At 37.4% G+C, this 26778-nt stretch overlaps 1 protein-coding gene across 2 annotated transcripts in view; it reads left to right on the top strand.

Annotated features, from left to right (window-relative positions):
- LOC117418562 (VPS10 domain-containing receptor SorCS1-like) overlaps positions 1–26778 on the top strand; it is a 113102-nt gene that overhangs the window by 36922 nt on the left and 49402 nt on the right. For both annotated transcript variants that reach the window (XR_009306797.1, XM_058985280.1), the window contains exons 2-3: positions 9588–9655; positions 21527–21626. Coding sequence is in view for 1 of the 2 variants with exons in the window: in XM_058985280.1 (XP_058841263.1) it covers positions 9588–9655; positions 21527–21626 (168 nt within the window). In the remaining variant the exon portion in view is untranslated. The remainder of the gene's footprint in view (positions 1–9587; positions 9656–21526; positions 21627–26778) is intronic.

Raw genomic sequence — 26778 nt, 5'->3', positions numbered from 1 at the left:
AAAATCCTGTGTTTATATTTTACTCATCAGCCTTGATCTTAAACTGGATTGGTACATGTTCAGTGATTAGGTTTGCCTCCTGCCTGGTTGCTGTCTAGATTGTCTAGTTTATTCTCTACTCAGTTTGTGCCTGATCGTTGTGATGTAGGAAATTCACCTGCTTTTCAACATCATGCATGTGACTAGTATCTATGCTAGAATGGAGGAACCCACTTCACATTATGCAAGCTTTGCCTGAGAAGATCAGAGACAATTGCTAAAAAAAACAACATGCTGTTCCCATGTAATTACATCCATCAATACGACTATCTCTGTGCAATTTCACAGTAGTTACTGTGTAAGTGCAGTAACCAGTTTTAATTACTAAGTTATTACAATATAATTATCCAGATAGTCATGCCCTATAATTTAAAGTGCTACTGTGGTGTTGTTGTTTTTTTTGTTTCAGAAAGGTTGATATTTAAATTATCTAAAAAATGGACATACTGTATTTTAGGTCCATTATGTTATATGATTGGATCAATACCTCAGTTAAAAGTAAAACAAGGTTTTCATCTTTTGTGTTGCGATTCAAACATTCATACAAAATGCAAGTGTGGGAAATTACTTTCTCAACATCATATAAGACGAATTATATTTAATTTATATTAGTATGAATAACAAAAACAACTCTGGCTCACTAATTGGTGTAATTCTTCTAATTAGTCTCCATTGTGGATTTGGCAGCTTGGGCTCCTCTGACTGCACAGTCTATTCTTTTTTATATAATTAGCCCTATGCTAAGCTATTCAATACGGTTCCTATTGCTCTCATATTGCACCCATCGTGATATTTTTAAGGCCTGCGTGCTAACTCACGTTTTATGCTCTAAGTCGCGCTTTATTGCGGTTGATAAACACAGGATTATCTAGCACACGCCTTATCCTTGGATAACACGCGTGTTATCACATAAGAACCTTTAGTAAACTAGGCCCCATATCTCTTAAGGGAGTTGGTGCTTTGTAGCTATTTTTAAATTTCCCTTTAAATCCAATTCTGAATAAAACATTGTTTACAGTACACATTTGTTAAGCTAATGCAAACTAATAAAAAACTACAAACATTTGAAAGTTTACCTAAACTGATATTAGGTAGTCCAAGGTCAGTGCTAATCAGGGTCTGTGAAACTAGAGGTTTATGTTTGAAGTCTAAGGCTTAAAACATTTTTTTGGTTTGTTTGTTTTAGTTTTTTTTTCTGGTCACGGCTTATACTTTAACATACATATAAATAAAACCTTAACTTAAAGTTTTATGTATATTAATGTATAAGACGTGACTGGAGAGAAAGTATAAAAGATGAATTTGTTTTTGTACTTTTTTTGGTACATTATTATGTTTTGTTATGCCATTAGGACTCCCAACAGACACCTTTTTGTTTTGTTTTGTGCTTTTGTGAAACAGTATCTGTTACTTAAAAATGTCTAGTTGACATTTAATGGAAAAAGGCACTCCATAGCTCAGCTTACACTAAGAGGAGAGATATGTTGTACAGATTCTATGTTACCTGTGAATTATATCAAACTGAATTATATAAAATTTTGCCTCAGTTTCTTTATTTTTCTATGTGTCTCCTATGTGTTAAAACCTTGAAGTAATATCTCAACATGAAATTAAATGCCACCAAATTTCCTTTCATTTGGTTAATGTATCTGAAACAATACTATAGGGGAGTGTCAGTGTTGACAAATGAGAAAATATTTAGATATGTTCTTTGTTTTGTGGTATAATTCATAACTAAACATCCAGCCCAATTGAGCACAGAGAAAGGGGTCAAAGACTCGACTCAAGCAGTTTAGTGACTGGACTCAAGCTTGGCATGTCAAAGACTCGACTCGACTCGACTAGAGCTTGGCATGTCAAAGACTCGACTCGACTTGACTCGAGCTTGGCATGTCAAAGACTCGACTCGACTCGAGCAGTTTAGTGACTGGACTCGAGCTTGGCATGTCAAAGACTCGATTCGACTCGAGCCGTTTAGTGACTGGACTCGAGCTTGGCATGTCAAAGACTTGACTCGACTCGAGCAGTTTAGTGACTGGACTTGACTCGAGTCTTTACTCCCCAATGACTTGACTCGACTCGAATCCCAATTTTGGTGACTCGTTACAACTCTGAGCACCAGTACTACAGTATATAAAGTAGTATACTATATGTATGGTATACATAGAGCGTTGGTTACTACTGGTATTTTTAAGGGAAACGTGAGGTTTATACTCATTGACAAGAGTGTTTCAAAATAGATAATAATATAGAGAGGTCCTGATCATGTTTTTTAAGTACTGTATAAAGTTAGCATTTCTTTTCAGTAATATTGCACTTGGCATCGGTTTTATTCTACGTTGCTGTCATAAGCTTACTGCAGGCTCTGCTTTGCAGGAGAAAAGTCATAGAAATCTGTTTTGGGAGGCAAACCCTGTGTTCTGAAAAAATGTGGTTTATTCATTCTTCTGGGCGCTGGAAGATTGCTTATTGTTGCCTTACAGTAGTACTTTATGTGCTCTTTCAAATATAGTTGAAGGCCTGGATATTATAGGATTCTGCTACAACTAGACAAGGAGATTTCACACACTTTGTACACACAGAGTTTGAAATCAAGCCACGTTTTGTAGAGAATATATACTGTATGGAAATATATAGTTAGGTTTTTTGAGGCATTTCAATATTATACAGATAGTCAACAAAGAAAGTACAATTTAATCAAGTGCTTACCAGGAAATCAATAAAAGGAAATCACTATAAAGTTCTCTTCACATGAAAGCATGAGCACTCATGGCTAAATACTGTGTCAGTCACAGCAATAAGTGTCAGTAAAAGGTAAATCAATATATTGGACGCCTTTGCAAGAGTACTAGTTGCTATGGATTATACTGCAGCTCTCCTTTGTGTACAGCTGAACCGTGACTGCCCTTCAGCACTCTTCCTTGTTTAAAAATGCTGCAACAGTACATTTAGAAATAATAGCTGTTTATAGTTGTCCAATGGAAAGGAGGAAAAATAAGCTGTTTCTGTTCAGTATTTTAAAAAGCTGTAGGTAGAGGCTTGCATATAATAAACTCAATCTGCTGTGGGAATCAGGCAGTGCTTTTCTTCAGATATGCCCGTGAGTTGAGATGTATTAAATGTGTTGTGTTGATGGATATGTTTCTGGTTATTCTGGATTGTAACCTAGAAGGAAGTGGCTTGGCCAGGTATGACTATAATATTCTAGTTCAAATCCAAGCTGAAGCCAAATACAAGATACTAATATGCACCATTACCACCAAGAAAAACATTTAACATACTACTGCTCCAGTTACCAGTTGAAAATCCCAGACCTGCATTGCTCATGAAGATATTATTTACACAAGCCACATTAAATATGGGCTAGGGTTAGCGTTAGGGTTAGTGGGATTAGGGTGAGGATCAGGGTTATTGCAAAACAAATGTACACATTAAGTCAATTAGAGACACTTAATGTAAAAACTATTTCAAAATCTGTCTTCCTTATGTGCAGTAAATCCAAGGAAGAACAGGACCCAATGCATGCAAAGGTTTTATAAGCCATCATCATGAATTTTTATTTAAAACACCAGGGAGGACCATGTTTAAATTATTTAAGACAATGGTATTTAGATCCACTGCCGTTTTGATTTGAATAGACCCTGCAAACCTGCAATACCTTCGCAATCAGATGCAGGTCAGCTAGCCTGGTCTGCTGCAGTAAACAGGGCAGAACCGCAGGGCAGGAGCTTGTCAATCAACACCTAGCCAACCCCATACTTGTCACAGGTCAGTCATTTTCTAATTGAAGTTTTTTTTAAGAGTTTGTTAAGTTGTCATTATGTACATGAGTGGCAATATACAGGAATTCATCCATAACTTGAAAACATCAAAAATTGAAATAAAACACCTGCTATTATGGGTGGAGCTGTGACTAAGGGCTGAGAATCACCTCCATCTTTCAGAATGGGACATTTTGCCAAATCTATAGCAGGCAACCGGTACAGAAGATGGGCTCTTGAATTCAGGTCTGAGTTATGGGACAGTAAAAAATGCTTTTATTATAATTTGAAGCTACTGTATTCTTTAAAGATTTCCCAGAACCAAGCTGTATGATGAAGCATAGTTAATTACAGTTTTAAAAATGAATGCTTTTGATTCAGCTTCAGTTAAATTTTGGCCAACTGGATATTGGAAGAGAGACATTAAATGTTAGTAGTTGTGCCAAAAAAAAAATATTAAGTCCTGGCAATCATTTCTCTGTTAAACAAGTGCTTTTAAAGTTCCAAGTTCATCTATCAGCCCATTATTAATTACTGTGTAAATATGTGGACAGTGCTATTGATGAGGTATCTTAATTCCAGTGCTGAGAAGGCAGGATTGTCAAGGGTGGAAATTAATTACAATGTGGATCGGACTTGTCCTTTTAATATGTCTACATCTTTTTACTAATAAAATACATCCCCTCAATACACAAGGGGATTTAATTCCATTTAACTGAATTTTCCAAGCTACAATAAAGGTTTTAGCACATTCTTTTTATGATCAAACACATTTATACACCGTTTTCCTTGATATGTCGAGATTTACTTTGGCTTTAGTGTCTGCAGATCAATTTGCTAAATCGGGTCTGACAAATTATCCCTGCAGCCTGCAAGGGCTGTTTTAAAATGTAAAGTGCTAACAAAGACAGCTAACGTGAAAGACACATCAGGGAGAAAAAGAAACAGCATTGCAGTGAATGCAGTAAGCAAGAACAGGCAAACAAGACAGAGTAATAGGATGGCTTTAATGTGTAACACCACAGCTTGCAAAAAGAATATTATTTCTGATGTGGAAAAATTCAACATGACTGAGCCACCCCCCAGAAAATAAATAAATAATCAATTTAATCTGTTTCGAGGGGTTCCAGAGCCAACCAATGGGTTCAAGTTTAGTGCTGGTTGGTTGTGTACCCAACCCTTTTTAAAAATACAAAAAAAGTATCTGAGGAAGACTCCCAGCCTGTTTGTCCTTATTGTCAAAGGACATTGGTGTGCTACATTTTTTTTTAATTGAGGGAAGGCTCCACACAAGAAGATTAGTTAAGGCAGCCTGCTTATAAAGTTATAATGTCTGCTTGAACCTCCAAACAAATTGATTGGTCATGTGATAAATCCTGGGATCGAATCTGTGGTTTAGTCATCTCTATATCACTATTCTTAAAATGAGCCTGGTCATCTCATGCTAAACATGATAGGCCTTAACCAGCCATTCCTTATTGGGACCTTGGGACCCATCGCAATGAAGAGGCCATGTTTTCTTGACTTTTATGGATCTGACGGCTGTAATGTGATCCATTCTCAATAACTCAATAAATGAAATGGTGGGCTAGTTAGGCATCTGTCAATTGTGAATCCCTCTTGCTATAATCCTCTTTGCACAACATGGCTGTTTTGTTGGTGTATTTCAAATGACTACTGGAAATGTACTTTGAACATTTTGGACTGCAGGCGGTTATATCGGTTGTGAGTAGTTATTTCCAGGGCTGTTATTGTGTTGAAAGATGTAAGGACTAACATAGTGATAAAACCAAGCCTTTATAAATTTCAAAAGCCACAGTGCTGAAGTTAAAGCCTAAGAATGCCCAAATGGATGACCAATTGTTCTGTGTGTGTTCATTTGATTATGTATTTATTTACCCAACAAATCTCATTTCTACTGAGAGTCTGCTTCACTATCCATTACTACTTGGTGGTACTGAAGTAAAAGAAGGTAAAGAAATAATCAACGTGTAGTTGAGATTTGAACACAAGACCACTAATATCTAACATCTTGGCTCAAACCATAAAACCACACTGCCCCGATGGGCTGTTGTTATTAAATTAATTACATTAAAATGCCCACAGCTTGAGAATGTAATGAGGTGACAGACACATTTACACACCTTCAAAACCCTGGTATATGTAGCAGCATTCCATGCCAAATCACTGGAAAACTAGTTAGCATACTGCGAAATGATAAAATGGAATTCAGCACTGCAGTGTGAAAGATGTAATGATCCGGACCAGAATTGTTTTCCTTTTCAGACTTTAGGAGTTATTGACAATGCTGTGATTTGTTTTTTAGCCTGTGACTGTGGCACTGCACTCTGTATGCTCAGACATTTGATATGGACAGCTAACTGAGCGAGTCGTTCAATTGATTAAATGATATAATGATAATTTTCATCGCAGTAGGTGCGATAAAAATTATCATTATATTTGTCTTTGCTTTTTATTTTCACAGTCTGGCTACAACATTTTCAGCCCTCATCCAAAAACTGCTTAGTGTAAATGCAATTTTTCTCTGCAGTTCTTTCCCAGTGGACTCTGTGCCTCTGGAATTTTCCACTGAGAGGGAGTTTTTACATTTCAAATATATAGTAAGCGTACCATAAGTCCTCCAGGAATTATCATTCAAAAGGCTGCAGGGTCCCTACAGTGTAGGTTAATGTAGGGTAACCAGATACCCACCAGTGCAGCAATAGAAAGAGTGCTGTTTCACGTGTAAAGGTGTTAAACCCCTAGCTTTACACATCTTTCAAAAGTAGTTCTGTTAGAAAGTTTCTCTCCTAACATTACATCATCTTACAAAAGAACTGCCTCTGGTTTTGACACTGCTGTATTTTCTTTCCCTGCCATTGCATGCTCTTCACAGCAAATCGTCTTTAATCACAAGTGTGAGTGATCAGAATCAGATCCCTTTGATTCAGTGGCGTGAGAACAAAGGCAGAAGGAAACAAGATAAGAGCATTTCAGCAGTTCAGCTTTATTGTCTCACCCTCAGCAACAACCTGACAAAACTCTTTCAGCATTCAGCAAATTGAAGGGGCAAAGTTCTTCTGCAAAAATTGACTTCTAGTTTTATTTCTAGGGTATATAAGGACCTTTTTATTTTATTGTGTTATGTAAGATGTGTGTATTTTTTTCAACAGTAATTTGAGATCACAGCAATACAATTTAATCCATCAGCACAAGAAAAATGCCTCTTCATATTCTGATGAATTGTCCTGCTCTAAAGTGCTGTTGAAGCAAACTTCCAGACATAGATGGACAAATACATTTAAATTTTAAAATATATACCATACACGTTTGTACCTTGAGACATATTCTTGCTCTGCTGGATTCAGTTCTAACTGTAGGTTTTCGTGTAGTCATGGTGTATTTTTTATACAGCTAAATTACAGTGAAAACTAAACTCTCTAGTTAATCAAATGGATCCTTCCTTTTGACAGACTTACTATCTTCTTGTCTTAAACATTGTATAATAAGGCATACATTTTGTCATTCTGAGGCCATTATAGATTCCAAGGGGTCTGTATGACTGTTGATGGGAGTGGGGGTCTGTCATAGGATCCATTATTTCAACCTGTCTGCCATTTTGAGAATTAATTTAATGTGACAATAATTAAAATAAAGCCCTTTTATGAGAATTTGCTGTCAAATCACAAATGATCCAGAAAGACATAAATGCACTACATTATGAACCCACCTGCCAAATAAAAAGCCAGTGGTGGACACGTGTCAGCCACCTCATCTACGAAATCTGATCAGCACACCTTTATATGAAGTGCCACCTGCAGTTAATTTTTTAATACTATCATTCTTTTTGCCAGAAAGTGTCTCTTGGGAAGCAGTATTTACAGTTTAGCAAATGCACAAGCTTAATTGGCATACTTAATAAATTAACATATGTACCTTCCAGTGGGGAGCCATCTGACATCACAGTTAGGTGCTGGCCACCTACATTAGTCTCCATATGCGGCAGCCAGAAGGCTCATATGCACACTGTCCTTCAGCTGATGAATGGAAGCAGCAGCCCTGTGTTTCACTGTGACTTTCATAGAATCAGTATTAATGGCTGGTTCCTTCCTCCCCACTGCAATGCTCTTCAAACACATCTTGCCCAGTAGCGGTACTGGCTGGGAGAGGTGATGTGTGAGCAGCTGGGTGTTCACTTACAGCTGGTGACTGCCGTTGCTTCTTGCTTGGTCATTAAAATTCATTGGCCTCTGTGGAAATCTAAGGTTAAGCCCTCTCTGGGCACAAATGACTTCTAAAGATGACTGCACCAAAGTGTACAGGGGGATATCTCTGCAGTGAAGCATGACCTTAGATCTATTATATTTTATTATGCAGATGTTCACAGATAAGACAATGTGTTTCATAACCAAACTGCAGTGGTACAAATGTTGCCAAGGCACAGCTGTTCCTACAAGATGAAACTCAGCTGTCAAACATTTTAAGTAAGTTAGGAGGAGGAGAAGAAGAAGAAGAAATCTCCTCTCTTGCAGTCTAAAGATAGCTGTGTTGCATAATGAGAGGCAACAGCCTAAGTGCAATAGGAAGTGCTGAATCAGGAGCACAATGCTACTCTAATGAGAAACCGTGTGAGTTGTGCATAGTTACAGGACATGGCATCAGAGGATATGAGTGTGGGAGTCAGCGTGTCCACCAGCTGTGATGCAGAGTATATCCGAGCATGGAAACGGTGGAGCGTCAGCCTATGGGGTCAGCTCAGTCAATCTTTATACTCAGGGATCTGACCTTAGAACGATAACCCTGAGGATACTGACGCTGCACTTGTGAAGGGTTGAAATTCATAATGAGAAAAAAAGGCCAAACAGTGCGGCGGCCGGTAGGAGTGCGGATTGGAGTTCTGTTCATGTTATGATAATGATTGCACTTGAAATAAGTAATCGCAACACTGCTTCATCATCAGACACCTTTGTTCTTCATATAGTTTTTCAACCCCTATATACTGTACATAACTCATAGCATTCTTCTACAGTATGTTAGAAGCAAAAAGACACCTAATATGTCTATATATCCCTTAAATACTTCATATACCATCAATGCTAGATACCGGTATGTCTTAGATACATGTAAATGGCATTATCCATCAAAATGCCACAAGATTAAATTAATTTCAAATCCTTATGAATCCACAGCCACTGAGTACATTTTTTGCTGCTTCCTGTACTTTTATCCAGCTGCAGGCAGAATTAGATTTTTGGTCTTCTTCCTCCCTAAGGAATTCAACTGGCCCAGTTTCCAGATCTCTCAAGTGCAGAGTTTGTTATATTTACTGTACAATATTTATATCTAACCTGATATGATAAAACAACGAGCATGCAATAAATATTATTAGTTAGTTTGATGTGTTAAAATCTAAGTAACCATTTATCTGCTTCTTTGCAAACCTGATCATTTAATTAAAATGTATGGCCAAATGAAAAAAAAACATTTATAAATGCAACACCTGAAAAATAAAAAAGAAGAATTGTGTTTGTCAAAGCTGTGGACAGTCCCTTGGTTAAAGGTTTTCATAATGCCAGTAAGCAGAATATTTCAAAAATAAAATGTTACAGAGGATTATACCAGCTGCATGCTGGCTCTTAACAAAAAGTGATTTGCATTAATGCTGTTATCATTTCATCCCGTAATACCAAAACCACTTTGAAGAAATGTCAAGCCTTCCCCAAAGTCATTGTGGGAGCAATATGTTGTAACTGAGATTGAGAGTTGGATGCTTTTCCTGTTTTGCAGGTGATTCTCATCCTTACAAAGCTGTTTGACTTCAACCTGGGAAGTGTCACGGAGAGCTCTTTGTGGAGGTAAGAAAATGAGGGATGTCCAGTCCCTTACTGACTTTAAACCTTTGAGTATCAAAACATGTTGAAAAATATGATTTATTCAAACCTTTTGATAATTGAAAGAGAGATCTGAGGCATGTTTGCAAAATTATGTTTTATAAACATAATATTCGAGGGGAGTAATAATGAATTGTGTTTGATATGTAAATGAATGACGTTTTATTTGAAAAAAAAGTAAGATGGCAGTTTTGTTCTTACCTAGCATATTAATAATAACAATTAAAAGTATGATAATATATGTCATGAATCCAAATGTGAAGAACACAACCACTTCCAATCCAATTCCCATGATTGTAATGATCAATTCCAATCCACCACCAAAACTCAATCATACACATGATAATGTGACACATCACACTGTCACAGTTACCAACCCCCCCCACCCACAATTCCAATCCACCACCAAAACTCAATCATACACACGATAATGTGACACATCACACTGTCACAGTTACCAACCCCCCCCCCCCCCCCCCCTGTTACCAACCCCCCCCCCCCCCCCACCAGAATGGACAACAACAGGTAAGGTAACAATTACAGTGACATTAGCTTTCTCTCGAAGTTGAAGGATTCTCTGCTGATCCTTTCTGACACAAACATCCTTAACTGTCACCTTGGTCACCACAAGTCCAGGCGTACTAATATCATCACTCTTACACTTCAAACCAGATCTTTCCTGTTTTTTTTTTCTCAGGGGTAACCATTAGTAACCATGCAGCTGGTACAGTATTCGATACGGTGTTTAATTGCACACATACATTATTGTTAATATGCAAGGAAAGCATGGCAAAATACACCACAGTCACTATACAGTAGAAGCATGAGAAACATGTAGTAAAATGAAAAATGAATGTTCAAGTGTAATTGTTCAAAGATTGTAATTGTTTACAGGGATCATTACAGGGAGGATTATTTGGTAACATTTATTTTATGTGGCATAAATAAGTATTTACTTGATATACCGTTACCCATTTATAGAAAATTATACCTGAATCTCGCCCTCACAATGGGGGGGCTCGACTTTTACAGGAGGTCGACTTTTACTCGAGCGAATACGGTATTCTAAAACCTAGTAACCATTGTTTTACATACAGTATTTGGGTGTTTATAGCTTAATATTTTCTAGTGCAAGAAACTAATATACTGTAAGTCTTAATAAACACATTCAGCCTATGTATGAGGCATATGAGCACACCACTACCATAGCAGTCAAAAGGAGGGCACACACAAGCAGTCCATTTGTATATCTATGGACTTTATTACCATGTTGTTGATCTAGATGATTAAATGCAAATCAATGAAATACTAATTATACCATGCTAAATAAATCATTACTGATGATACAGTGGGTATAAATCCCATCCAAACATTCAGTCCTCAGGAGACAGAAGTTGCCATCACAGAATTATTATGTAAGTTTTAATCTTGTTATAGGAAAAGGAAAACAGTTCCAGGACTGAAGGACAGAGGTTATTTTGGTCAGGATGTTGCTTGAGTTTGCATCTGCAGTTAATATTGATATCTTCAAGCTGGCAGAAACCAAAACGTCTATTTTATTTCCCCATAGTGATTCCCACACAAAGTGTTAGTTAAACTTTCTGACACCAGTCTGTGCATACCAGCGATGCCGTGGTCACTAAGGCTCGATCCCCTTTCTGCTCGATCTCGTGTGAAAGAAATGTGGAACAGCTGAAGGACCTCCTAAAGTACTATGCCCCACTGGATCAGCCATCTCTCAGTGACAAATACAGTCCCTGGAAAGAATGAATAAAGGATTTGCTCAACCAGTGTCTGAAAGTAATTGTACAGCAAGGTGGTTACTGTGTTGTACATGTGCTCTGCAGTACATAGTTGTCAGATGGAGAATACCAGAGGGATGTCATTACAGAGCAGCATCTTTCAAGGTTATCCACAGGATTCATTTAGCTGGACACTTTTTTATGACTTGCCTCTTGCTATTCTCATGGCCTTTTGTGATGGAACCAGAAAATTGGTTTTCGTTGCTGTGTTGTCTCATCCCCAGTTTTGAGGTTGATTTAGTGGGATTCAGTGTGTGTGATGTTATTTTTTAATCACTTGGAAGGGGTGCTCTTTTTCTTGTGTTTCATAAACTTCACTTCTAGGGGTTGACAAGACAGATCCCAAAATGTAAGCTGACTATTATATTTCTTAGCCAGGTTCTTGACATATGCAGTCATTTTCAGGTTGATGGCATTAGAAAATTCTGCCAACAAGCCAGACTGCTTTACCACACAGGCTCTGGCAAGCAATGAGCTAAAGCCCTTTCATAAGCTTTTAATTGCAATTTCAGAATTTGACATGTATCATTATTTAAAGTTCAGTTTGCTGGATGGGAATGTAGGTAACATACTGTAAGGTTTTAGGAAATGCTTACATAAAATGTATAAAATGTATACATATTTGCTGCACATTCTCCTGTCATGTACATTTATATCCCTACAGTACATTCAGAGCACATTCAATATATATTGGTTAATATTATACGTAATAACAGTTATGGGCATTTCAAAAAAAGGAATACGGCCCAAAAAAATGAAATTACATTTGTGAACCCCCAAAGTAACATTCTTTATTCTCCCATTTTAATTATTAACAGTTTTATGTGTGTGTCTATCTATCTATCTATCTATCTATCTATCTATCTATCTATCTATCTATCTATCTATCTATCTATCTGCATGCATGCTCTGCACGTGTGTGTGTGTGTGTGTTTTGTAGCTGTCAGCCATCTTGGTTCAGGTGCAGAGGAACAGCCTGGGGCCTAGATGGTTGCCTTTGCACAGCTTAATTGTTTAAATGTTTTATTTAATTAGAAAAGTGTGGAATGTAGGCAGCGGTAATTGATTGATTTGCCAATCAACCCCTGGCCACATGGTATAAAAGGAGACAAGTACATGTTTGTTTGGAGCGTGTAGGAGCAATAGGTTGAGGTTGGGGTTGGGGTTGGGGTTGGGGTTGGGGTTGGGGTTGAGGTTGAGGTTGAGGTTGAGGTTGGGGTTGGGGTTGGGGTTGGACATATGTGTAGTATGTATATATTTTAAGGGGTAAGTAGTGGGGTTCCGGAAAATATAGCGTTATACGTCCCCACATGTTGCTACAATTGTTTAAATAACGTACCTGTAATTTTTCTTTTCATTGTTAAAATCCTGACAACTTTCTATACTTCTAACTCTAAAGTCTGTTTCAAAGCTATTTTTAAAATATACGCTGTAGTGCACTGGGGTTTGAGATCTGTCCTCTAAATCATCACAGGAAGAGCTCTGGCTTTTCTGTTCCGTACCACATCATGGATCGTTATTGCTGTGTTACCTGTTTGACAATGTGGGCAATAATCCTTACACTATAAGTGCACTAGAGCGAACATTTTGAAAAGAGCTTTGAAACATACCTTATAAGTGTAAAAAGTTGTCAAGATGTTAACAATGAAAAGAAAATTGACCGGTATGTTATTTAAACAGTAGCTTAGTAAATGTGGCCCAAAGTGTTGAATCATAGGGAGCTGTGTGTACAGTACATCTGAATAAGTTTTTCTGCACAAGTCTGATGCTGCCTTAGACTTAGAGGGGAAACAGCCGAAGGTCCCTGCTCAGGTCAGACAGCCTGCTGGGTTTAAAGAGGAGAAACACTTGTTCAGTGCGTTGAGGCAATTCATCAATAAATGTTGAATACTCAGCAAACCTGCCACCCATTTTGCACATCAAGCTGTTTACTGAGTATCATGCAGCCTAATTATCCAATTAATGACCTTTCATTAATCAATTACAGTGGGTTTTTTGGTCAATTAATTTTCAGTGTGAAAAGAACATTGACATATGCAAAATGTTGGATTAGTTATGATAACTGTGATTTATTAAAGGTCTTGCCTCCATCGCATCCTTAGTGTGCTTTTTTGCATGCCCTTGTTGGATTGTTCTGAAGCTCCATCTTAAACAGTTGTTAAATGTCATGTATCAGCATTTCACCTCAAACACCAATTTTAGATGTTTTTTTTTTTAAAAAAAGAAAGAATGAAAGACATTATCTTTTAAATACTTTAGAGACCCAACACAGCAAAACATTTTCCCCAACATGATTTTATCCGTTTAAAAGTGGAAAACACTAATTACTGTGGAGACTCATGAAGATTGGTTTAACAGTGACATTAGATTTATTAGTCAATACAGTATCTCTCAAAGGGATAATGAAAGCTAATTACAAGCCCACAGGAGAGCTGTATGAAACCATATCAAGTAAAAAGTATTTTTTAAATAAATGTGTATGCATGTTCCAGTATGGGAAAGGTTCATTAAAACTGTAAGATAGAAGTAAAAGTAGCAATACCACAGGGTATACATTACGGGCTTCTAAAAGTTTACATTACTCTAGGGCTGTGCTTGTTATCATTCTCTTAAAAAAGATTAAACATAAAAGATGTTGCAGCACAGTCTCACCAGTCTGAATTTTGAAAAGCTGCAGCATGTTCTGCTGATGAAGCCGTTGAGTTTTGTGAAAGTGAGAGTCAAGGAGTCTGTTCAGTTGGATGCCTTAGGAGGGATAAAAAAAAAACCTTGAAAAGAATCTTCCACTGTGAGTTAAACAAAGAGCGGGCCAGGCCGTGGTGGGGGCAATGAAGAGCCACCCTGCTACAATTAAATTGCTATTTTTTTTTAAGCTTCAGAAACTTGGCCAATTAAAAAAAAATCTTTCCTAAGCACTTCACAGGTAAGAAATGGTGTGATAAATCAAATCTTGGTCCCGCCAGGGTAAACTGTTCGAAAAAAATATTACCATGAAAAATAAGTCACAGCTCTTATTGCTTAATTAATTAAAAGGAGAATGTGTAATGCAAGTGTCAGCTTTGAAGATCTACAGAGCTCATGCAGATTTCTTTTCTGCTTTGCCATCGACAGACCCTTTTTAAGATTTTTTATCTCAATAATGTTTTATTCTGTGCAATGTTGCAATAAAGGGATGCATTACATTTATTTCCCATGTCCCTTCCTGTCATCCAAGCCGACAGGCTTGTGCTGAAGGCACAGTCATATCCCATATGTCATGTTCATCTGTGAGCCACTCTATATGTACAAGAAGTGAGTGAGTTATGGCAGACCTTGTACCCCACAAGCCGCAGGAGGTGTGAGCTGTGATGTACTAATGGCATGATAGGGTGATTTTCTTTTGCAAGGTATTTGAATGCTAATGCTGCTATCACTAACACTACAGTTTTTTTACTTTTAAGGCAAATGAGAAAAGCAGTGACCATTTTTTAGCTCATCACATTTATGTGGTGGAGTATTAGGACCAATTTTAGATGAATCTTTACGAGTTAAATGTACAAAAGGACTAGCCCGTTTTCCAATCATTATTACAGTACCTTTAGTGCTGATACCTGTATCCGCTACACGTTGTATTCCCCCATTCTGTTCACAGTAATGTGAATATTCCGATAATGAAAGTAGGTATACACTGTACTACGACTGCTTCATAAAGACAGCAAAGGGGTTTCAGTGGGACTTATAAATTACCTGGACAAACCTTCTAATGGATTCGCGTTTGAAAATGAAGCCTTTGATTTGTTGCGCCTGTCACTGAAGAAAGATTTACGTCACTTAAATGCATGCCAACAGTCCCAACGAATTACAGCCTGACATGGAAGCCGTCTTAATTGGTTGCAGCAAAATTAAAAAAGGAAGTGCAGGGAACAGAAAGAAAACTGTTGAGCATTTTAACTGACTAGAAAACTTAGTGAAAGATGCTGCAGTTCATATCTGTGATTCTGTCAAGCTAAAGAGTGCCACTGGGATGTGGATTTAGTTCTTGGATTTGCCTGCAACTTTGTCTTTGAAGGATAATCATTTCCTCTTTATGATTTGCTTGGATTTGGATGGGTTTCTAGGGATCAAGTAGAGTGGAAGTAACAGGGGTATTAAATCATGCAGTGGTGTGGTGGGCCATAAGGAGCTGATCAATAGCAAGATGATGTCATTGTCCCATGCTCCATGCATTGTTGACCTCCATTTTGATAAATGTTGCACGTGCAATTTGGCTCAAATAATTCATGAGTTTAAAGGGACTGTATTTCAATTGAGAAGATAACATTTGATAATAAATCTGAGAGCGAGAAAATGAAACTTGCACTCGTTCATATATTGTTGTGTTGAATTTCCTGTTTCTACTGAGTCAGTATTAGATAAGCAAATAAATAGTAGGCCAATGTTAAGCATCTTTTATTAAGTTCAGCATATGAAAAATGTGTACGCTTTGCTCAAAAGCAGAGATGAATAATAATAAAAAAAGGGCTTGATTAAGAAAGGCTAAGCTATATAATTTGCACTTTGAACTCTTTGCACTCTGGTTTCTCATGGTAGTCTTTTCCATAAGCTTGCATGTGTAACAGAAAATAGGAGGCACTTTTTTACACAGAGAATTGTGAGGGTCTGGAACCAACTCCCCAGTAATGTTGTTGAAGCTGACACCCTGGGATCCTTCAAGAAGCTGCTTGATGAGATTCTGGGATCAATAAGCTACTAACAACCAAACGAGCAAGATGGGCTGAATGGCCTCCTCTCGTTTGTAAACTTTCTTATGTTCTTATGTTCTTATGTTCTAATAGTATATTTAAAAAATGTGCTTGTTTTCATTTCTATGTGCACCATACAAATGTGTGGATTTTACATGGTACATTCCATTGGATTCAACAAGAAGGCAGTTAGCAGTTTGAATGAATAAAGATCTTCAAGATGTGCAGGTTTGTAAGCAGTAAGGTTTTTGTTCTGGTTGTCAAATATATTCTGTCCCTCCATAGGTACAATTTAAGGTCAGTCCTGCCTCCAATTCATCTTATATGTAATTGAAAAATCATTGAACGTTATGTGATTAAACCTGTCATCTGTAAATTGCTTTCAGGTTTAATTACATTAAACTCATATTCTGAATTGAAAATATGCCAGGCTTCAGTAGTATACGCATCACCCAGCTGAAGCAGTATTCATATTTTCTATTGATTAAAGGACAGAGTTGTACTGAGAAATGTGGCTCTTCTATATTGATATTCAAACTGATTTTTATTCTAAGCATGTCTGTAAATAAATTATTTTCTACTGAAAAGGTTAATGTAAAAAAATTATGTAATTTGTTTTAAAGCTGCTTATTCTGTTGGAATACTTTCTAATGAATAATAACAGGCTTTTGAAAAGATAGAACTAAGTTGGTTCTAACTAAGTGCGGGTAATATTTATAAAGCACTAGCATATCATAGTGGTTCAATGCATTTACTGGCACACTGTTTTTTAAATACTCCTCTTATTATTCCTTTAAAACACTACATGAAGCTTTACGCTGGTAATGTGTCATTAAAATGTTATTGTAATACATTATATTCCTGGTTAATATTCGTAATAACATATTCAAAGATGTTTTATAAAAATATCCTTAAAATGAATTGCCAGTGGAAAAGTGCAAACTGTGACATTTGATTGTGTACTTTGTGGCGTTGATCAAAGTTTGATTTCTGCATTTGCATGGGAATGTACTAGTTTAAATGTCATCAACATCAGTATCCCCATTATATCGTGTAACAATAATCCATTGAAAACCTAAAATACTCTTCACATACCAGATGGTATTTAAAATGTGTTGCACAGAGTAAAGCAGACATTGTGTAGGCTCCTCAATGCACCCACATGCATGCCTCATTCTTACATGGCTGGACCCCATTATATTGCATCCCGATTTTGAAAAAACAAAAAAACAAAACAACAAACAAACAAAAAAAAACAGCACTCAGTGTTAGGGCCATTAAATCACTGTGGTAGTTTTCTACATATTGGTTAAAAAAGTCAGGGCCTGTGAATACAAATCCAAAAAACAGGTAGCGTGTAGGACATAAAATCAGCACATATCTGAGCATCTTGTAAAAGCTACATTCGTGGTGTCTATTCTCATTAGTCCCTGCTCCTGCATTTATGTAAATAGTGATTGTTTTGACTAATCCATTAATCCAGACTGCCTGTAATGTACTTGAAATCTGAAAGTCTTACATATTGTCAGCACCTTGGTTAAAAAAATAATAGTTGGTTATGTAGATAATACAATTTTTTAATTTGTTTACATTAATTAATTTAAATGTAAAGCTCACAGTGTGTTTATAACTGTATTTTTCATTAGGAGGTCTATGAATTTCCAGCCAATATTTTATTATTGTTTATTTAACAATTAAGTGAGCTTGTTTGCAGCTTTTGTTAAACTGCAACAGATGTACTGATACCACCTGTACTTCTTTAAATGCATTGCCTTAACTCATAGTTGTTTATCTGCCAGACGGGGAAGCAGACTAATGTGGAAATTCTCACCTATCACCATAACCTCTACACTCCTATAAAATATGTTTCTAATTGTGTCACTTAATTGCTTAATAGCTAATGAAAATACTGTTTTATGTTTCTTTGGTGTATATTTTAACAGTATGTATGATAAAAATGTCAGTTTAAAGGCAGAGTGTATAGTTATGTTGTGCGTTCCATGATTAAATAATACTATAACAAATAATAACAGTACTTACTACAAGTACTTTAAGTAAAGCAGATCACAGAGAAAAATTTAGAATAAAGCTTGCATTTTCATTTGAATTGCTCATGAAAATACAGCTTGGCTGTGGGGTAGATAGAAACTGCGAGGTAACGGAAATACACTCAGTTACTGCAGTGATTTGCTGCAGATCAAGAAAGCCAGAGGTCTTACAGTATGTGCAAGAGAGAATGTATTTAACCAAAATAAGACCCCATGAGGAGAAATTGCATTTGAAAAAGTGTTTCAATGTATTCAGTTCTAATGGAGGAGGCAGTGTGCTAGATTACAAGAAAGAGAGAAGGGAACAGTTCACAGCACCCTGCACAAGATCAGCTGACAGGATGTGATTTTATGTTTTAACTCTGCAGCTAATTGGTCTTCAATTATAAGGCCTACCCAACCTTTCACCCCCATTTCTGCATTAATGTTCCAACAGTGTGATTATAATTGCATGTTGAAGACTCTGATTTAATATTGTGGACTGTAAGCTTTAAACGTGGATACACACAGGGCCGGATTAACTCATAGGCAAACTAGGCATGTGCCTAGGGCCCAAACTCAAGGGGGGGGTTCTGTACCCCGTAGAATTCTTAATCCCCACATGATTCCTGGCCTGTGCAGATGCAGTTTTTCAAAGATCGCTGGACATGCATGCGCAATATTTCTGTGCCCGAGCCCCGCTGTGTTCTCAGGCACTGCCATTGAGTACTGTTGCAGCTTGCAATAAATATTTTAAATAACACAAAACTAATTCTGTGGCAAAATAAAACAGCACATTTAACACCACTAATTTTCTAGATATACAGTACGTTCAGCCTCCTGAGTTGCTCAATACAAGAAAGCCTTTGATTGAACATTTTCTTTCTTTTAAAAAACATTCATTTTATTACATATAAATACTGTTCAAAAACATCAAGCGTTCACGTCCAGCGTTCACGTCCAGTGATGGGTTAATCTGGCCATGGATACACATGTATGGTACCTTTTATTAGTGTTATACAGGATATTAATAATACTAAGACAGTGAGCAATTAACTGAGAACCAAAACTGTCATCCGTATTGAAAGCAAATAAGATTCAATATACAAGATTAAGGAGACATAGAAAAAGTGATTCACGTCTCAATATAGGGACAACCGAATGATTGCAAGTGAAGCAGGTTTACCTTTATCATTTAACCCTACTTATTCCATTACTCCGGAGTCGTCACTTTTCACAAGTTTGAACGTTGCTGTGATTGGGATAAGAGAAAACAGCTGTCATGGTTTTAAATTTAAAAGGGGACTCCATTTAAAATGCAGGAGAGAATGATGGGCTTGTCTGCAATCATTCCTTGTTTATAGCTTGATGGGGCACATTTAATAACCCAACCTTGGATATGATCACCTTTCAAAGGAGAGGCTGGCACATGTAAGGACACAAATACCAAAAAATTAAAAATTAAAAATCCCATTAAAAAGTGGAAGATAAGAACATGCAATGGAAACCCATCCACAAAGGCAAAGAGCTTCTTCATCATCATTCCCCTCTTCCTAAAATGATGGTTTTTATCTTGGTCTTAAACCATCGATTTCACCGATATGGAGATGCTCCTTCTTGATTGTGTAGTCACCAGAATGGTCTCATCTGTTTTGCTGCTAGTCTATCCATCTGAAGTTTGATGCTGTATTAATTCTAAAGCACACCCTTTTATCGCATTTTCCAAACATGCATCTTTTTTGTGCCAGACATTGTCCTGGCTTAAGAATCTGTGGAGCAAATTATCAGCTTTCCTGCTCACCCCAGGAGAAGCTATAAATACTGTATTTTATGTTCAAGTTCACCCCCCAGCTACGTACAGATGTATATCTCTGCTGACACATGGAGATACGTCATTTTCTTAAGCACAAGAAGATGATAAACATCATAGAGGCACACAGAAAATAAACTGTTTATTTGTGGGAATACGGTTTTGAAACTGTTTAGGCAGCTGACTGTATGGTACGTAATGTTGTATCACAATGTGTTACCCCTTTTTATCTAATTTCTCTGTTATATTAGTGTGGCAGGGTGAAAGCCTGCTGGGATACTGGGTTGGCAGGGAGGGGGTTAAAGTCCTTCCTACCAGAAAACATGTGGCAGTGTGGCTGGGGCCATAATTTAATGATTAATGGTTAATGAGCCACAGGTGTATAAACGGGGTAATCACAGGTGTTAGACGTTAATGTCAGTGCAGGTGCCGGTGCGTCGTGCGTCGTGCTGTGCTTGCTGTATGTTCATGAGTTTTTTGTTTTGGCCCTTGTGCCTTTTTGTTTGTTAATGTGTTTTGTTTAGTGTAAATGTTATTAAACGTGCGTAATAGCGCTTAACCTGCAGCTTCTTCCTTCTGAGTCTCTTCCTTCCAGTTACAGCTGGGGCGTGACGCCACCCTGTCACACTGATTATTAAGAAAATAATATACCAGTAGACTGCTTGATAATGGCCACAGGCAAGATAAAAATGTCTGCTGTTCATACCTGTGAAACCAGCCTCCCTGTCAGACCTGAGCAAATTCATTCAACAGAGAAAGAAGTCTATCACAGTAGGTCTTCATAAAAAAAAAAAAAAACACTGAGGTTTGAGAAGTATTCTGCCTTTTCTGCAAGTAAAAAAAAAGAAAGGATTTTTAATTTTTAAATGTGTCTTAAACAGATCTTGAGAGCCATGTTATTCATGATCGAATTAACAGCTGTCAAATTTAGCAACATACAGAGTTTACAGTATGTCACAGTATGGCGTTCCTTATAGTATTATATGTACTGTCTGCTAAGAAATTAATAATAATAATAATAATAATAATAATAATAATAATAATAATAATAATAATAATAATAATGATGTATATATTTACAGACAATAGTACTCATTCTGGTCTCACACATGAGAGTTTTTAGTTATGGATGAAATCTATGAGGTTTAAATTGCTACTTTGCATTTCATACATTCACTTTTTTTCTAGTCAGGGCATTTACAAGTAATTACTCTTTTTTTTAAGTGTACCTATGATTACATCAGTGGTCAAAACATCATGCTAGAATGTGAGAAGATATCATATTTATCTTCTAAATTACATATTTATTCATGCTGTTCATGAGTAATGCTGGCCCTCAGTCTGAGTAGCAATATTGCCTGCAAAACAATAGCAATGTAAATGAGCAACTTTAGTCCATTGCTTTTTAGCTTGTTAAAATACCCTGCTGGTGATTGATGGAACCGATTTAATGAAGTCTTCTGATTACATTTCAGGTCAACTGACTATGGAACCACTTATGAAAAACTTAATGACAAAGTGGGACTGAAGACCATTTTGAGCTACTTGTATGTTAGCCCTAACAACAAGAGAAAGGTAAGATATAAACGAGTGACTGTGGTTTACCCGTTTTGTTTTACTAAGTATTTTTAAATACTGTGTGGTATTGGCATAGATGTGACTGTCGATCAAGCAGCCAGAGTTTTAATGCTTTTTAAACACTTGATTGTCGATTTGCTCAGTGAAAATGAAAGAGTGATACACGACTTTAAAAGCGCCTACACATGTATTAGGGTAACACTTTACATGAGTTGTCTCTAAGTACTGTGTATTTACATAGTAGTTAGTACATGTGTACTGTGACAGAGCAGAGGCCCTGCACATGTGGAAGGTGTTTTGTGGCTGTTTTTACACAGCCACATGTTTAATTGTGTAATTATTTAATTGCTTTGTTGATTCATTCTTTTATCAGAATCACCTGCCACTAATTTAATGAGGGACATCTGCCTGGTAATTGGACAGGCAGGTATATAAACCAGCTGAAATGTTTGTTAGGTTGTCTGTGTTAAGGCTAAGGCCTGGAAGAAGCCTGTGTAGGTCAGACCTGGAAAGGTATTGTGATACTTAAAAAGAGTTTTGAGTGACTGGTAAACGGCTTAGCCATCCAGTATAGTTTAGGACTTGAAAAGTCTAGTTTAGCCCTCCTAGAAGGAGTTAGGCTTTTGTTTTGTTTTGTGTTTAAATAAAGATACAGGCACTGCCCTGTTTCATCTTTGTTTGTGAGAGTTTTTTAGTAGAAGACATTGTAAAAGGACCCAAAGCGTGGCAAAGCACACCCCACTTTGCCACAGTACTTACACATCATTACAGTGTTATTATGCATAGTTACAATGTACTTAATGTGTATATATTTTTGGCAAGATAGAACTATACTCCTAGCCCTAACTCTGACCCTTTTCTGATACAATTGTGCTTATGTATATCGTGCAAAAAGATTTACACGTTAAAAATAAATTTTCCTGTGATAGTGCTCATGAGTTAAAGCTCAACCTGCACTGGAATTATACCTCCTGCCAGCCCTGAGAAGCAGTTTGCAAGGTAGGCTTCTGAGTGCATTGTGCTGTCATGTAAAAAGCTTGTTATTTCAGTGGGAAGGGTACTTTTTGCTGTGCTAGTCAAACAGCCTAATGTATATGGACATTTCAAGACGGCAGGTCTTTGTGAATCAAGTGTCAAGAAAGTTCATTTAACATTCCGTAGCAGATTGTCTCATCTCCAAATGCACAGTATCTTCCATGGTTTTTTGAATTGATTTTATTGTTCCCTTTTCCAACTGTTTTCAGTTTTTTTCCTGCACCCAAAGAAAATAACTGATCTTATTGTTCGGAGTAATTTGAATATTTTGAAACAATAAATTCTCTAAATGCAGTGGCCCCAAATGACCATCTCCATGCTTATGTTGTGCTGTAACAAACACAGCTTTGTGAATCGCAAAACAACATGCAGGTGGGTGGCCTCTGAATGTTGCCTCTCAGTGGGGGTCTTCACGGTTTCAGAGCTTTTCAACCCTTCTTCATCTGTATGCTGCATCTCTTTATAATGAGCATGCATTCCAAAATATACTGCATTCAAATGGAAAAAAAACACCATTCCAGAAACCAAGTTGGACCCATTTGATTGATTATTTATAAAATGTATACAAACAGTGTCATTTTTAGCTTAGACAGATGTTCCTCCTCAGTTAACCCTGATGCCTGCATTAGTGTGGTTGAGGTAATCTAGGCAGTGTCACAGACTGACAGTCCCTTCTGTGTCTGTAGATCAACGTTACACTAAATGTTTTTATTTATATATGTATTTACATGTATATAGCGCCTTTCATCGCAAGGACCTCAAGGCGCTTTACAACATTTTACAATATTATATAATATTTAAAAGGCAAAGATAATTCCTATAAAACAGTGCAAAATCTAAAACAATGCACAGTCAGTGCTAAAATTATAGTAAAAAGGCAATTTTATAAAAATGGGGTTTCAATGCTGTTTTAAAAGTAGAAAGATACCCTGCATTGGGGCTTTACAAGAGAAGGCCCTCTCTACCTCCCGCACCATCTTTATTCACTCTCAGAACAACCAGCAGCCCCACATCCTGCGATCTTAGAGTATGACTTGGATTGTAAGGGGTCAACAATTCCTGTAAATAACTTGGTGCTAATCTATCTAGGGCTTTATAAGTTAAAAGCAAAATCTTACAATCAATTCTAAACTGCACAGGGAGCCAGTGCAAAGAAGCGAAGACAGGGGTAATATGCTCTTTGGTTTTAGCAGTGTTTTGAACTAGCAGTAAACGAGACACCCCACGTTTAGGAATACCAGTAAACAGAGCATTACAATAATCTATTCTAGATGAAACAAAGGCATACATTAGCTTGTTCCATGTTAAATGTCTCATGTTAGCTTCCAGCAATAGTTCCTTAATTTCTTTGGGAAAACAGTCCTGTTTAGTGACAGGATTGTTAAAGTTCTCAGTACAGAGTGATTTGGTAGACTTAGCTTTCCAAATGCCTTGCTTTAAGTTATCCTGCTAACATCTTGGGTGCACTAAATTTACCAGCAGGCCTGCATTTTTTTTGCTGTGTTCTAAAATGTCTCTTGGAAATGTCTGAGAGCGTAAACTCAATGAATCCTGCATCGCTGTGAGGAAATGAAGTGATCTTGAATCATCCAGGGCTAGAAACTGTGTGAGTATGATATGTTAGAAATGACCAGTGAAGCACTGAAAAAAAGCACCTGTTAGCCCCCAAGCTTGATCTGAGGAGGCCTGCAATAAGCACAATGAGATGGAGAGTGAAGAATCAAGGAACCTGCAGTACAACCAGTAGCGGTTTTAGGTACACGCAGCCCATGCAATTGCATGGGGCCTGGGGTAGCAAGGGGGCCCCTGTTGTTGTGGCTCAGTTACTAAAACAAAAAATAATTGGATTCATCAGAATGAATGACTTATTAGCCATGTTACCCTTCTTTGTATCAATATGCCACAAGCCATGGGGCCACTGTGGGGCAAACACTGCCACTGAGTGCGACCAACATTTCAAGTAGTGTAACCTTGCTGAGGATAGAAATTGAAGAAGCAAATGCTTCTCTCAAAAACAAGAACTGGGGAATTAGCCCTGCATCATGGTAACATGGTATACTGCATGTATTTTAAGTACACCAAGTGCATGCATGCTGTATGTTTTAGTACAGTACATTAAACTGCAGCAGGTAACATTACAACACCTTTATCTCAGAAACTATTTTAGATACAGATAATGTTTGCCAGTGTACTTCATCTCTAGATGATAGACAAAACAACAATTTCATAGCATTGACACCTGGTTGGCTGAGGAAGGCATCATCTCAGGAACTGCTTGCACACAGTTTAAACTGTATATACATGTATTTGTGTTAGTTATTCTACAGTATATGGTGTGTAACTCTGTACACCAGTTTTGTAAAAACAAAAAGGCACAGAACTGTTTGTTTATAGAAAGAATAATAATTCAGATAAATGACACATGGGTGTTTGGTGCAGTTACAATGTTGTGCAGTACCAAATACAGCCACTAGATGGCCAATTGTTCCATAGAAAGGCTTTTGAGACAATTAAGAACATAAGAAGAACAGAAGAAAGTTTACAAACGAAAGGAGGCCATTCAGCCCATCTTGCTCGTTTGGTTGTTAGTAGCTTATTGATCCCAGAATCTCATCAAGCAGCTTCTTGAAGGATCCCAGGGTGTCAGCTTCAACAACATTACTGGGGAGTTGGTTCAGGACTGGCTGTAGCTAGCAGGGAAACATTCTGTGTGAGTCATTTCTAAATGTGGTAATGATTACAACTGAAAACTACCTCAACCCTACACCAGTTCTGCCCACTCTGTCTGCTCTTCCCCATTCCACCTGGTGATTAAACCAGGAAAACCTATACTCATATTCAGTCACATACATCTTTTTGAAACAATTGGGGATTATTAACTCCTCTGTGCTTAAACGGTAAAAGAACATGAATAAAGATTATGTTTTGGGTTTTGTTTAGCATCCCTGGAAATGTTAAGTGTGTGTTTGAAGTTATACAGTACATGATAGAGTGCAGACTAAACTAAGCTGAAGCAAACCTTTCTCACAACTGCACTAGCCCTCTACATAAACCAGCGTGATTGTTCTTTTTACGAATTAATTGCCATTCAAGTCTAAGCATAGCACAAGCTGTTAGTTTTGCAGAGCAGGCCTGCAGTGGGAACTGTTGCTAAGAATTAAATTAATTTGCTCTGTGTGGATGATTACTTGGACGTCACCCCTTGCTATGAACTAATTCGAAATATACTGTAGTCTGGTGAGGGCGGGTGTTTGCATAGGTAATGATAATGAGGTAATGATGAGGGGGTGTTTATGTTTTTTTCATAAGCAAATTCTTTACTTTTTTTTTTGTTTAGAAGAGTGGGAAGGGATTGCTGCTCTTCAGTGATTTGAATGAAACAGGCGTGTGTAAGCGCAGTACAAGCAGCTTCAAGGGATCATGGGAGGCATATATTGTGGGGACGTGTGGTGGGGAGCCCGCCCTTGTGCGTATTTTATGTTATGTTTTATGTCATGTGTATGTATTGGTGCACGGAGTGTGGGTTATGTAGCACGGGTGATTTAAATATTTGTATTTCGGCATGGGGATTACACAATCACTTCACGTGCAGATTAAAAAGGTATGTTGGTATGTGAGCACAGGGATGTCTGTGTGTGTGTGAAATAAAGGATGACAGGTAATGTAGCTGGAGCCGTGAATTGAATACATGATTAAATGATTAATTTAGGCTCCAACCACAGGTGTATAAATAGGGTGGATTTTGTTTGTCATGGTTATTGGCATGGTTATGAGCCCTTTGCATTTTTGTATTGGTTATTGGAGATGAAATGGTCCAGTGTGGTTGGAAGTCTGAATGGTTTATGGTGTACCATCTTTAGCGGGGAAATATGTTGCTTAGCTGCAGTAAAAGATCAAGCCTTCTGCTTGTGGGTTGATAAAACTCCCGTAGCAATTTCTGTACAGTGTTTAAAAGAAGCAGAGAGGGTAAACATTGTCTGGAGTGTGACCACACTGCGATCTCTGTGCCCCTAAAGGAATATAGTCATTATTTCTGAGAGGACAAATAAAGTATTTTTTTCTGTAACATGCTAATGCTAGAGGCAACAAAAATATGAGTATTTTATAGAGAAAC

This window comes from Acipenser ruthenus, chromosome 13 (genome assembly GCF_902713425.1).
Source record: "Acipenser ruthenus chromosome 13, fAciRut3.2 maternal haplotype, whole genome shotgun sequence".
Classification (NCBI taxonomy): Eukaryota; Metazoa; Chordata; class Actinopteri; order Acipenseriformes; family Acipenseridae; genus Acipenser; species Acipenser ruthenus.
This window is presented reverse-complemented; position numbering and strand designations above follow the sequence as displayed.